We start from the raw sequence: 14,956 nt of genomic DNA on the forward strand, positions 1-14,956 counted from the left end.
CACACCTAAATCTCTAAATGCAGAGGTATTACCTGCTTGACAAAAGTTAAATAGATGCCTAGATAAGGATTATGATCTGCCTTGAACGAATATAAAAATGCAATGGAAAATAAGCTGGAATTGAAGAAAGGAGCCCCAGTTTTCCCTTATCCTTTTTATTCTACTTTTTCCAAAGACCTAAATATGGTGCAAATAGCCCTTGACATAGTGAGAGTCCACTAATGAACTTAAGGTCTGTTCGCTATGACGTGATTAAGGCATAAGGAATTTTGTCCAAAATCCTAATATTGAAAGACCAGGCCTTTCTATTGAATGGGGAAATACTCCTATTGTGGTGACTCAATGATTTTTAGAGCAATAGAAAACACAAAGGGATGAGCAGTGGACCACTTCATGGGAGTGATAGTCCTCATATGCCTAAGGTTTGAGGTATCCACAGGCTTCAGGACTCTATCTAATATTGGTATTCAGAACTCAACTACTTCTGTCATTTAATTTTTATTTTTTTTTAAGATTTCATTTATTTGAGAGCCAGAGAGAGAGAGCATAAGGAGAGAGAATAGTTAGAGGGAGGAGGAAAAGCAGGGAGCCTGATGCGGGGCTCCATCCAAGGACCCTGAAATTATGACCTGAGCCGAAGTCAGACATTTAACTAATAACCAAGCTACCCAGGCACTCATTTTTATCATTTTAAGTTATATATTTGAAAATACCATTTTCCATGAAACTACTGTTTAGTGGTTCTTGAATTTATATAGCTATTTTCAAAGCATTTTCAATGTCAATTCAGGTGAAAGAATCCCACAAAGTATATCAAATTGATGGTATTATCCTTGTTTTTCAGAATAAATAGAGAAAGATAGACCAAGGCTTGCTTATAGCCATGTAAATAGTAAGCTGTCAAGTTAACATGGGAACTCAAAATAGTCTACTGTCAAGTCTGATTCCCTTATATTGTAAAACAATATCTTTTTGCTTTTTAAATAATCTTTTCATTTTTCTTTTAAGATTTTATTTATGGGCTACCCCAATGGCTTAGTGGTTTAGCACCACCTTCGGCCCAGGGCATGATCCTGGAGACCCAGGTTCGAGTCCCACATCGGGCTCCTTGCATGGAGCCTGCTTCCCCCTCTGCCTGTGTCTCTGCCTCTCTCTCAATCTCTCTCCTTCTCTATTTATTCGTGAGAGACACAGAGAGAGAGGCAGAGACACAGGCAGAGGGAGAAGCAGGCTCCATGCAAGGAGCCCGATGTGGAACTTAATCCTGAGACTCGGGATTATGCCCTGAGCCAAAGGCAGACGTTCAACCACTGAGCCACCCAGCCATCCCTGTAAAACAATATCTAATCACTGTTGGTTGGTGGTTTTTTTTTTTTTTTTTTCATAGCGTTTAAACATTTTAAAAATGCAGTGTCTTACGGTAAGCTTTGGACTTACAATGCTCCAGGTATCATGCATGTCCTGTCTGGTTGATTTAATATTATCATGCAGATGCTCTTGAGTTATTCGTATTGATTGTGATAAATTTGTGTTGAGTTACTTGTAAGTGTAGTTTTTTCCCTTTCATTCCCGATCTGTTACCAGGACCATACCAGGGTGGGTGCAGATACCTCGCAGGACATCCAGCTGTTTGGGATAGGAATTCAGCCCGAACACTGTGAGATAGATATTGCATCTGATGGCGACGTTACTCTTACTCCAAAAGAAAATGCACGGTAAGAGAAGTAAAGGCCCACTTCACATATCTGTGAGCCTGATTTTCAGAAGGAGTAGACTGCCCCATTTCTATCTGTCGCCTCAGTTATATCAAAGGTAGGACTTCACTGGGTTCTTGGGGATAGTCTTTCCCATTGTAGGGAGCTGTATAGCAACACTGAGAGCACCAGCTCGGGGGTGACTGGTTCTGCCTGGACAGCCTGGGCTATCTTAGGTAAGATCCTGCATCTAAACTTCAGTTTCCTCAGGTGAATCATAATAGTAGGCAAAACAGAAATCACTTGTTAAATGCCTGACACGTACAAATATTGAATAAAGTTAGTTGTTACCCAGTATAATTCATTGTATAGAAAGCAGTTAATCAGACGCATCCATTGTATGAAAAATTCCTAAACCACGCTATAATATGTAGAAATTTGAGAACTGACAGGATAGTATATTTACTTTTGAGTTTCTATTAAATGCTGTCTTGAACTGTTACACAATCAAGTATAAAGTTTATATGAAGTTCTATAACAGTATTTATTAACACACCAATATCGTGACGAGAATACTCATTTTTTTTCTTTTAAAGATTTTATTTATTCATGAGAGACACAGAGAGGGGGTGGGGGTGGGGCAGAGACACAGGCAGAGGGAGAAGCTGGCTCCATGCAGGGAGCCTGATGTGGGACTCGAACCTGGGTCTCCAGGATCATGCCGTGGACTGAAGGTGGCACTAAACCCCTGAGCCACCCGGGCTGCCCCAGAATACTCATATTTATCAGGAAAACCTTACACTCATTTCCAATTATTCTATTAATATTGGCCATATCAATTTCTAACTGATGACAAACTGAGACTAACAATAATGGCATACATGAGTCATGAAAGTTTATAGGTCTTATGTTAGTTACAGTGATATCATTGTTGAGATATTTAATGGCAAAAGGATGCTATTCCTTAGTTTTTAACTTATTCTAAGTTTAGGTAACCGTTTGCCTTATGCTGTGTTCCCCTATATTTGAAACTCTGGATTTTTTTAATATTATGCTTTTTAATTGACAAAATTATATATAAAGTGTACAGTATAGTGTACAATATGATTGGATCATACTCTTTTAACACCATATCTCAAAATAACTTTATTTTATTTTATTTTTTTAAGATTTTATTTATTTATTCATGAGAGAGACAGAGACAGAGAGGCACAGACACAGGAAGAGGGAGAAGCAGGCTCTATGCAGGGAGCCTGACACGGGACCCAATCCCAGGTCTCCAGGATCACACCCCAGGCCAAAGGCAGCGCTAAACCCCTAAGCCACCCAGGCTGCCCTAAAATTAACTTTAATCAGCAAATTTCCTCCATTTCCAGTTCCAGTGGCACAGTTTTTTATTCTGTTCTTTGTCTTTCCTCACCTTGCTCAATCTCCTCCTTTCCTGCCCTGGGGCAGTGGTGCATTCATACAGTATTCTTTGTTACAGGCTCTGTGCAGGGAATGCCCAAGTATAGGGACTCAAAGCCTGGTGGAGGAGAATGAGTAGAAACAACAGTGATTATACAAGAAGATAAGTGCTTTTTCCTGCAGATCTGATCACTATGGAAATGTGTGGGGTTGCAGGACTGGAGATAGGGAGATCTGTTAGGATATTATTATGATATTGTCATGGGAACACAGCAAGTGGCAGAAGAAGTGAAGAACAAAATGTATTGGAGAATTATTTGAGGCAGCCAGGTTTAGTGGTGTGCTTGGGGACAGGATGGGGAGTCAGTTAGTAAAAGGGTGAAGTCAGCAATGGTTACAAGGTTCTGTCTTAGGAGACTAGATGAACAGTAGAGATCCTAAACTGAAGGAAGGAGTTACAAGAGGAAGGACAGGCTTTGAGGATGATGGGTAATGAGTGGTAATGGATTCACATTGAGATCCTGTGAATTTGAGTATCCTTGGGGTATTAGTGTGAATGTATCCAGTTGGACATTGGATTTGGGGATGTAGAGTTACATTCATGGTATAAAATCGGCCACTAGTGTTGTTGCCTGTATTAAAAGTGGATCCAGAGTGTGTAGTGGAAGAAGTAAACCAATGTTTCGAGGATGGTCTGAGGAGCCTGGAGACAAGGGATTCAGAGAGGCAAAGATACAATGATGGAATCCGGGGGAAGAAACGAATTTTAAGGAAGAAGAAGTCAAAGTAGAGGTTAAAAAGCTTCTGTTGGATATAGCAGTTAGGGAGACACTAGCAATCTTGGGATATTTAAGAGCCAGGTAGATGTAGGTATAGAAGGAAAAAATGCAAAGAAGAGAGAATGGGGGAGTGGCGAAGTTGAACTGAGAATCATGGTTGTGAAGATGGATATGGGATTGGAGACAGAGCAAGAGAAGGACATAGGTTTAAGGGATAATCACTGTGTCTTCAAATCTGTCTTCAAATCCACTTATTCTCTCTTTAGGCATGTCTTACCTACCACTTAACCGTTGCATTGAGTTTTTAATTTCAATGTCTCCGTCTTTCATTTGCAGAAGTTTAGAACATCTTTTTTGTTGTTGTCGTTGGGCTTGGTCTGTATTGGTACAGTCTTGTTTGTACTGCACTGTGTGCCTTCAATAATTATATTTTTACTTATTTTGGTCTGTATTTGAAACACTCTCTCTGAATTTGTTGGGGTTTCAGCCGGACTGTCACATCCGCTGGTAACTTTGCTTCCCTAGAGCAGCATGTGATTCCTTAAGTGTGCTCATCTCCAGCAGGAGGTTATCTGTAGGCGTCTTGTGGCCTGGATGAGGGAGCATAAATTCCTGCAGAGACATTTTGTATTTGCTTCTTAACAAGTACCACAGGCATATGTCCAGCTAGAAATAAATTTTTATGCTAATTTCTTGGCTTGGATACATTACCAAGCCAGGCAATTTCCATAACTTTTTCTTTATATTATTGTAATAACAGCATACTATAAATGCCAAAGTGATGTTTTCTATGTGTGTTCAGAAGTAGGTGTGTGTGTGTGCATGCGTGTGTCTGCATGCACACACACACCTGTATAAGGGTCCCTTCAAAATAGATATGATCACAAAAGTTAACAATAAACAAAAAAGCAAAGTGTATTATATTCCTCTCTATTTGCTCTGGAACTATTTTTTGTTTTATTCTAGAATAATACTGCCCAATAGAACTTTCTGAGATAATGGGAAGGTTCTAGATATGCCAAGACCATTTCAGTAGCCACTAGTGAGTTGGTGTTTAGGGGTATCAAAATGTAGCCAATGAAAAAAAGAACTGAATTTTTAAATTATAATTTAGAGTTTAAAATAATAAAGGACACTGATGGACACATTTTTCTTCATCACTGCTATTCCTAGATGTTTGATTATAGCTACATTAGATATGTCTAGATACCCATCTATCTATATATTAGATTATTAAATCTTTTTTTTTTTAATTTTTATTTATTTATGATAGTCACAGAGAGAGAGAGAGAGGCAGAGACACAGGCAGAGGGAGAAGCAGGCTCCATGCACCGGGAGCCCGACGTGGGATTCGATCCCGGGTCTCCAGGATCGCGCCCTGGGCCAAAGGCAGGCGCCAAACCGCTGCGCCACCCAGGGATCCCTATATTAGATTATTAGATAGATTATTTAGATACCTTAATAAACTGGGAAGGTATTTTCCTTGAAAACTGACTAATCAATGTTTAGTTTTTAGGTAGAAGAGGTGAGTATTCTGTTAAAAATTTTCCCTTCAAAAAACAACTTTTCATCATCCTTTTGGCAAAAATACTTATATTTTTTAGACATACATATATATTCTGATCTCATTTTCCAGTTTTTGCAGATGAATAATTCAGTCCATAATTCCAAATAGATGGATACAGACCTTTGGAGCTTGAGTTAGCATTGAAAGTCATTTTCATCAGCAAGAATAAAGGGAGCATGTTAGTGTAAAATATACACACCAAAGTTTTATCGTGTTCATGTATGATAGATTAAAAACATTTGAGATGGTATTTCCAGGGTATTTTTCTCAATAAAAATTTACTCCCTAGACTTGAAATATTACTATAAAGGTGGGTTTGTTTTCATAGGTGACTTCTTATTCTATAACTCTGAGCTAGAGAGTCCTGTAAAGATTAGGAGCCAGATAATGAGATTCTGCAAGAAAAGTAACTTACTAAAAAAAAAAAAAAGAAAGAAAAAAAAAGGAAAAAAAAAGTAACTTACTGAAAAACTAAAACTCAGAATAGTCAACATTATTTTTTTCCATCAAACTCCACCTGACAGTCCTTTAGCAAATTAAACTTTAATTTTTTCATACCAGCAAAATCTTTTTTTTTTAAACGAAGGAAACATTTATAAGAAGACTAAAATTGACATTAAAAATTCTGGAAGACTTTTCCTCTTCCCTAAGAAAAGTCGCAGGGGCCAGGTTTTGACTATGTTAAAGTTGATGAGATCAGTTGATGAGATCTCCTGATTGGCAGGAAACCCTATGACTCTGTTACAGTGAGTTACAGCCCCTTGTCACTAGTTAGCTGTAACAAAGCTGAAACGTAGGGAAGCTGCAGTCTTGAAAAGTGAGCTCCAAATGTCCACTGGACAGAGCTGGGACTTCAGGATTTGTTTGAGGCAAATGCCGGATGCATAGGCCAACACAAACCCAGAGACACGGCACCCGCCATTGACGGTGTGACGCATGCTGTATGACAAAGACTGTTGTTTCCTCGTGTCCTTTTGTTTGTCGTGTTTTTACAATGTGTTTGATAGGTATTTAGGCTTTAAACCTGGTATTCTTTTTATGTTTTCCCAAGTTTTTATTATGGAAAACTTCAAATATATGACATAGAAAGAAGAATATAATGAACTTCCATATATCCATCATTCAGCTTCAAAAATGAACACCCCACAGACAATTTTGTTTTTATTTATATGCCCTCCCCATCTCCTTCTCCCTACGGCCCCTCTGGGTTATTCTAAAGCAAATTCCAGACATTATAACTTTGTGTCTATAAATATCTCAGCTTCTATCTCTAAAAGACAAGTATTCTTGTCTCCCCACCCCGCCCCCATGTTGAAGATGAGCTCCGCCTCTCCATCCCCAGGCTAGATAACCTGGAGCTGGCCTCCTGGCCGCCTGTTGGCCCAGTGCCCAGTCCAGCAACTTCATGCAAATAAGCTCTGCCCCCTGCCCACCAGCAGGACCTGTTGGCCTGAGGAGATCCTGGGCCCTCCCCCTGGCCGGCTGGGCCACCAGCTTCCCTCCTCTGACTCTGGGGGGGTCCACATCCACTCCAGGGGGGTGTCATCTCCCCAGTCCTCTCTCACACACCTCCTTTGCTGAATTAAAGTTTGTAAGTAAATGGTTTTAAAGAAAAAAAAAATACCATCACACCTAAAATAATTACGGATCATCCCTTACTAATATTCATATATTGAGCTGGTGTTCAGATTTCCCCAATTGTATCATAAATGTTCCTTTTCAGTTCTTTCTTGAAATCAGGATCAAATAAGATTCAACCATTGTCATTGGCTGTTATATCTCTTTTGGCATACAGGTCTCTCCTCCCTCCATTCCTCCCTGTCTCCCCACCTCATCCTTGCATTTTATTTGCTGAAGATACCTGGTTGTTTCCCACAGTCAACATTTTGCTCATTTCCACCACCTTCTGCATTTCCCTAAATCGGCATTTAGATGTGAAAACTTGATCAGGTTTGGCTCATATTTGGACAGGAGTATTCCATAGGCATTCTTGTGTCCACCTCCATCAGGAGCACATCACGTCAAGTTGTCTTAGGGATATTGGCAGCCCTTGATCATCATTGCTTAGATCACCTCTTTTAATAGTGGTTTTAAAGCTGCTTTTCCTTCTTTAGGGATTAGGAGAATACATCTGTTAGAAGAAACTTCCCCATTTATCTCTTTGGCTACTAGGGCTGGGTTTTGTCCTTTTTCCGATTGAGCTGACATATTCCACGGTATTCCTTCAGGTCCTGTGTAAATGGCACCCTTGTCTGCAGTACCACCCAGCTGTGGCACGGCGATCGAATCCTGTGGGGAAATAACCACTTTTTTAGGTAACATCTTTGTGCTTCCTAATATTTTCATTTATTTTTTTCCTGTTACCGGAGTATAAAACAAGTCAATTTTCTCTTAATGATGGAAAACCCCACAGAATTAATTTACCTAAGAGGAAACGGCGAGATTGGTTGAAAGACTTTGAAAAGGAGACAGGCCCACCAGACCATGACCTGGACGCAGCCAGTGAAGCTTCCTCAGAACCAGACTATAACTATGAATTTGCGCAGATGGAAGTTATCATGAAAACCCTGAATAGTAATGGTAAGAGCTTACGTCCAGATTCCTCTGTCTTGGGTAATTCCTGTCTCACACAGTTCAATGAGGGATGCCCTTGCGTGAAGTGGAAGTGTCATTCTGAAATTTAGACACATCAAATTGCTAGGTTTTTTTTTTTTTTTAAATGATTTTCTTCATTTGTGAGACAGAGCATGAGCAGGAAGGAGGGATAGAAGGAAAAACAGACTCCCACTGAGCAGGAAGCCAATGGGGGCTTGATCCCAGGACCCCAACATCATGACCTGAGCTGAAGGCAGGTGCTTAACCAACTGAGCCACCCAGGTGCCCCCCCATTCAGCGATTCTTTGAATACCAACCTTGAACCACGGAGGACCTCTGGAAGCCTCTGTCTGATGGTGCAGGGACAGCATCACGTTTTCCCAGTGGGGCTCTCCCCTGAAACATTTACTTTCTGAATGCTATCTTTGGGTAAGCCTATCTGAGAAGAACATGAGCGTGGCTGGAGAATGTCAATCAGATCTCTGGCATATCAAATTGAGGATTTCATTGCAAGAATAAAGACTTTGACCTTTTTTATCTCTTTGGATTTTTAGCCCCAAGGACCCCCTCTTTTCAATTATAAAAAGGAAGTATAAAGAAAAGGCTAGATTGATAAAAACAGGTGTGATGTATTAATAGGAAGATTATAGAACAAGAGTAGAAAAGAACATCTGTGAGATTAGGGCTGCACATCAGCTGCCAGGGCTTTGGACACTGCACCGCAGGCCGGACCACAGCTAGAAATCAGAACTCCATCCGCTCTGCTACTGGCTCACCAGTTGGGCAGAATTCCAAAAGGCATTCCAGAGTGATGTTCAGACATCAAAATCACTTTCATGGGCCCTTTTCCGACATGCCTGAGCAACAAGTCTCCTGTGAGTAATTTTGGATGGATACAGGGTGTGACAGGAGGGCGTGGGCACCAACTCCAGGTGCGGGAACACCCGATGGAAGAGCATTACGTCTTTTACCTGAGATTACAGAATTCTAGAGGTCTCCGTTGCCCAACTGCAAAGCATCCCAATGGTAATTTAATCGTCTCTTGTCCCACATCACAGATTTCTAATTTTATTCAATCACTATGTTCTTATCATATTTATATGAAAGCCCTGACTAACCGAGGAGTAGTTAGTATCTGTTAATTCCTCCAATCCTCTTAGCCAAACCAATTAGTCACCGGTGGCCTGACTCATGGTATTAACACGAGTTATCCATTTGTATTCCACATCAAGCCTTGTTCCCCAGTGTTGATTTTTTTCTATTTAAAAGCAGCGTTTCCCCCTCCCAACTCTTTACCCAGTTCCCCATGTAAGTGGGGCTTCCCTTGGAGGCATGCAGACGTGCTCTTACTCAGTGCCGAAATGCCAGTGGCCTGGTGGTGTTCATGGAATTCACCTCTACTGCTAGGTGGCTTCCCGATAATAAGCCTGTCTGCCTGGTGGTCGTCCCCCTGGTGGTCCTATTTGAAGATTCTCTTCCCTCTCCTGTGGTTTCAGACGAAGCTCCTCCACAAACACTGGGATAAAGGTTTTAACTGATTGGTGTTAGCATGGGGGAGCTTGAGTGGTTTTTAGCAGGGCTGCTGACCGATGCTTATGCCTCATGCTTTGGCAAAATGTAACTAACACAATGGGGAAGAAGCTGAAGTTTTCTGCCTGTCCGAAGCACTCTATTCTTTTTTTTAAAGATTTTATTTATTTATTCACGAGAGACACAGAGAGAGAATGGCAGAGAGAGAGGCAGAGGGAGAGCAGGCTCCTTGCAGAGAGCCCGATGCGGGACTCAACCCCAGGACTCTGGGATCACACCCTGAGCCGAAAGCAGATGCTCAGTCACGGAGCCACCCAGAGGTTCCCAAACCACTCTATTCCTGGTTGAGGAATGCACCCTTTTAAATTATGACCCCCTCCCTCCCCCATGTCCCAGCTCCATTGACATCCCATTGGTTACAATCTAATCTAGTAGCTGGTTTTACCCTCTATTTCCAACAGCATACAAGTGTCACTGGTATCATTGCTCCTGTTAATAATGGCTGGCTGACCCATGTCAGCTCAGCGGTTCAAGGCATTGTACTTGCAGATAGTGACTATCCTTCATGCCAGTAATAGGCTAGAATGATGTATTTTCAAATCTCTAAATAATGATCTAAAACCCAAGTCACTGGAATTAAGAGTGAAGCAGACCTAGTATCTGTGGACGATAATGTGTTCTTCTCAAAGGTTCAGAAGAAGAATTAGGCACTCATCTGTTGTCATAGAGTCAGTGGTAGCTTTATTTTTTTTTAAATATTTTATTTATTTATTCATGAAAGACCCAGAGAGAGGCAGAGACACAGGCAGAGGGAGAAGCAGGCTCCAGGGAGGGAGCCCGACGTGGGACTTGATCTGAGACTGCAGATCACGTCCTGAGCCAGGGGCAGGTGCTCAACCGCTGAGCCACCCAGGTGTCCCCAGTGGTAGCTTTAAAGTTAAGAGCAATTAAAAGGGCTGATGACAAGTCATTGAGCTTATTCTATCTGGGATTAAAGCTGTGTTTTTCCCCCTCCCCCAAAGGATCTGCTTCCCTTCAATTTAGTGATTGGGCACCTAGGTGTGAACGAATACTGATTGTTTATCACATCAGTACCTTCCAGCCTTTACTACTGGCACCCTCTCTTTTTCCCTTCTCGGGGCAGCTAAATAAGTGTAAGCACCTTACATGAATTACATACCAGATAAAAGGATAAACTAATGAAGAGAGAACATGCTATGCCATAATAAACATGATCCTTTCTCTCTTCCTAAAACACCTACCTTTTTGGTATCTCGGCCTTAGGCTCCAGACGCTGAGTTTTAAAACCCCTCATTCAAGAGGAGGAAAATGATAGGGAGAAAAATAAACTGTAGACAGTTTTTTGATGGTTGATTGGTTGGTTGAAAATAGGCTAAATGGTCTTTGGTTTCTGTCGTAGGCCATTATCATGGAGTCAGACTGACCTGCCGATTAGGGTGATCTATTTAAAAAATATGCTATAGAGTGATAAAGGCTTGAACCTGGCTAATTGCAAAGATGATATCAAATATATCTAAGAGAATGACTTGTGTTGAAATCAGAGGTTGAAAAAAGGAAAGATAGACAGACATGGAGAAAGAAACCTTAGTCCCTGTATCTCTGCCCAGGCTCTGGGTCGTGTGGTCTGTCCCAGTTCCCTAGGGCAGGGCTTACTTGGCTATACTGTGGCAAACTGAGGGGAGGGATACTTTGGCTCCTTCTTCTATATCTCTTAGTGGTTTGTGGCCACTGATGAAGCCTGGTGAATAGTTATGTCATGGCACCTGCTAAAGCACTTTTTAAAAAAATTTATTTATTTATTTATTTATGATAGTCACACAGAGAGAGAGAGAAAGAGAGAGAGAGGCAGAGACACAGGCAGAGGGAGAAGCAGGCTCCATGCACCGGGAGCCCGACATGGGACTCGATCCCGGGTCTCCAGGATCACGCCCTGGGCCAAAGGCAGGCGCCAAACTGCTGCGCCACCCAGGGATCCCCTGCCAAAGCACTTTAAAGCAACCTTGGTCACATTGCCTCTGCATCAGCATGGAACCTTGGGGTGAAATCCTCTCAGCCATTTGGGATCATGTGTGTGTTTCTACACACCACTGACTAGCAAGCAGGAATAAGGATTAAATGTCCTATCCAGTGTCTTTTAGCAAATATGTTAGAATATTAATTTTATAAATGGTATGTTTTCCAATTTTCTCTCTCTGGAAAAGATTTATGAAAACTAAGGTAGGGCTCTTGAAAACCAGGCTCCATGGAAGTATAAATGGATGGCAAAGACCCTGTCCTTCCTTTTTCAAACCTAGAGCCTAAAAGAGAAAAATTACGTACTGTTTGAGAAATGCATTTTTAAAAAATACTGAGACAACTTTTCTTCTCTAGTCTTATGTATAAAATTCCTTCAGACTCCTTCACCATATTATTCATATATTTTTCATAAATTTACAGGACAAGGTCAGGAGTTCTAATGCTTTGGAGTACGTAGATGTCTTACTCTACGGAAAAAGTCTTCCCTCTCATGGTCTGTCTTTAAGAGTTTGGTATTTTTTAAGAGTTCATTTTCCATCAGATTTTCAGGTAATATATTTTAGGGACTCTGTTAGGACTCTATGAAGAAAACTATTTCTGCTTTGAAAAAAATGCTGAATTTTAGAATTTTATATCTGTAAAGAATTGCAGTATTCTTTAAAAATACTCTTTAACAGAGTACTAATTCTGAGCCAAACATTGGAAATAAGAATTCACTCTCCGTTTATTACTAAACTAATGTCCTACCCCTGTTAGCTCTGATAGTTAGCTCTGATCTGAGTCCAGAACCTAGCTCTGTCACTTATTAGCTCTGTGATCTTAGGTCAGCATCTTCAAAATGGGAATATATCCACCCTCAGGTCTGTTGCAAGACTTTCATGAGATGATGCATGTAAAGGCTGTAGTGCCTCTACCTGACTTATAGCAGCTAGTCGAATTCTTATTGCCATGTGGTTGTCATTTTTTATTAAAACAACTCACCTGTACTCTATGTAGATATCTAGTGATTTTTTTAAATTACTTTCTACTTTTTGTTTTGTATAATTTAACCTTATTAAGCTAACATACTATCTCTTTTTCTTACTGCTTACATAGATGATGAGTATAATTTGCATAGTTATTTCACAAAATGATAGATAGGGCCTAATGGAAAAGTCAGTCAGGAAACATAATCAGGTGATACAAAAATCCATCTTGTCATCTTTATTTCTAATTCTTATCCTGGAAATTAAACTGAGAGTCAGTGTGTGGGAATACAGCACGAAAAGCACCATTTGAACAGGCAAAGGTACGAACGAACTCAAGGCCAGTCTGAGAATACGAATGCATCTCCTCCCCATCTCGTGTGCTTTAAGGAGATAGTTACGATGATGGTGGTTTTCTTATTTGCCATCCAGATAGTCTGACACAATTGCTTCTCTACAGTCTACTCATGTAGGGATGTCAATAATTTTCTCCTGGGATATATGGTCAGCGCTTTCATTCTCCAGAACACGTAGGTCAGTGGTCATTGCCAAGCTAATGTCCAGCCACGGGCGGTGGCCACTACCTACACCACAGCCACTGCTGGCCTTGGGCATGACCCCTTTGAACAACATATTTCTATACTTTTTTTTTTTTAAGATTTTATTTATTTATTCATGAGAAACACACAGAGGCAGAGACACAGGTAGAAGGAGAAGCAGGTTCCCTGCAGGAAGCCTGATGTGGGACTCAATCCCTGGACCCCGGGATCATGACCTGAGCTGAAGGCAGACCCTCAACCTCGGAGCCACCCACACATCCCTGTATTTCTATATTTGTTCACCACATATATGTTGGTGATCTCTGGATCTGCAAAAGCAAAAAGTCATAAATGGCCTTTTGTTTTTGCAAGTGAATTCATCCCTTCCTCCTCCCCCTTTTTTCTGCTTTCTGTTTTCTTTTTTCAAGTTAAATTGCCTTCTTGGATTTCAACATCTAAGAAATCATATATTCAGTATTTCCAAACATGTGCTGTGATCTATACATTCCCTCCCACATTATAGAAATTCAGGAGTAATAAGATTTGTGGTTAAAATCAGAAATATCAAAACCCTTTGCCATATACTAAAACTGTTGCTAAACGGGCATAGAAAATGACTACCATAAAATTGAAATCTTGTGTGGCTCTTTGAGGCTGTCTTAGAGTTCATGAAGCTTTCCTCGATGGATAGGAGCCCATCCCCTCTACCGTCTGCTTATAGTGAATTACTGATCCATCTACACATAAGGATGAGCTCGCCAAATTGAAGAAACACAGTAGATGTGGGGAATATTTACATGTAGGACACTTATCTGAAATGTTAATAAAAAGGCAGCTGGGAAGATTTCATCTGGCAGGGCCCCTGGGCCACTCAGAGAAAGCATCTTCAAAGGCTAAATTCTGAGCAGGGAGACAATTGTTGCTGGAAGAAGCACAGCGGGCTGCCCTGTCGTAGCCACCGTGGAAGACACTTGCCTTGTCTCTTGGCCCACCAGACCCAGTGCAAAATGTGGTTCAGGTCCTGGAGAGACAGTACCTGGAAGAAAAGAGGAGCGCCCTGGAGGAGCAGCGGCTCATGTATGAGCGGGAACTGGAACAGCTCCGCCAGCAGCTGTCCCCGGAGCGACAGCCCCAGAGCAGCGGCCCCGACCGCCTGGCCTACAGCAGCCAGACGGCTCAGCAGAAGGTGACCCAGTGGGCAGAGGAGAGGTAAGAATGGGACCCATGCCATCAGGGCCTTGGGGCTTTGGGGGGGGGGCATGGAAAAGGGGCATCACCCTAGCAAGGAGACAAATGCTAGTCCCATATCTGGATCATTAGCAATTGCCTTTCCTTTTCAGGGATACTGTCCGTTCTCAGTCTGTTTACTATCACTGGTTAAAGACCACTCCTCCCCCTGCTTACCTTTCAGTAAAAATAGCACTAAGTTAGAATACCATCAATAGGTATTGAAATAGAGAAAGTTTGAATATTCCTTTAGCATAAAAGGATTTCTCAGTTTTATTTTTTTGAGATGTTATTTATTTATTCATGAAAGACACACAGAGGCAGAGACACAGGCAGAGGGAGAAGCAGGCTCTCTGCAGGGAGCCCGATGTAGGACTCAATCCCAGGACCCCAGGATCACGCTTTGAGCCAAAGGCAGACAGACGCTCAACTGCTGAGCCACCCAGGTGTCCCGCATTTCTCAGTTTTAAATTTCTCTTTGGAGTCTCTTTAAATACAACTATAATATTAAAAAATATATTCAATGTGAATTTTCAGAATTTATGATTTAAGTATTTATCTCAGGACTGAGGTAGTAGTGGGAGGAACATCAGCCATGAGGACAGTAAGTCACACT

General features: G+C 41.3%; 1 protein-coding gene across 5 annotated transcripts in view; it reads left to right on the forward strand.

Moving 5' to 3' along the window:
* The window catches only part of KIF13A (kinesin family member 13A), a 211,394-nt gene that overhangs the window by 150,320 nt on the left and 46,118 nt on the right, over nt 1–14,956 (forward strand). For 4 of the 5 annotated variants that reach the window (XM_077886253.1, XM_077886255.1, XM_077886254.1 and 1 more), the window contains exons 14-17: nt 1,585–1,715; nt 7,676–7,762; nt 7,861–8,027; nt 14,109–14,322. In XM_077886253.1, coding sequence (XP_077742379.1) covers nt 1,585–1,715; nt 7,676–7,762; nt 7,861–8,027; nt 14,109–14,322 — 599 coding nt within the window. Of the gene's footprint in view, nt 1–1,584; nt 1,716–7,675; nt 7,763–7,860; nt 8,028–9,449; nt 9,570–14,108; nt 14,323–14,956 lie in introns of all 5 variants that reach the window. The other variant, XM_077886252.1, reaches the window with a different exon arrangement.

The sequence above is a fragment of the Canis aureus genome, chromosome 37, assembly GCF_053574225.1.
Source record: "Canis aureus isolate CA01 chromosome 37, VMU_Caureus_v.1.0, whole genome shotgun sequence".
Taxonomy (NCBI): domain Eukaryota; kingdom Metazoa; phylum Chordata; class Mammalia; order Carnivora; family Canidae; genus Canis; species Canis aureus.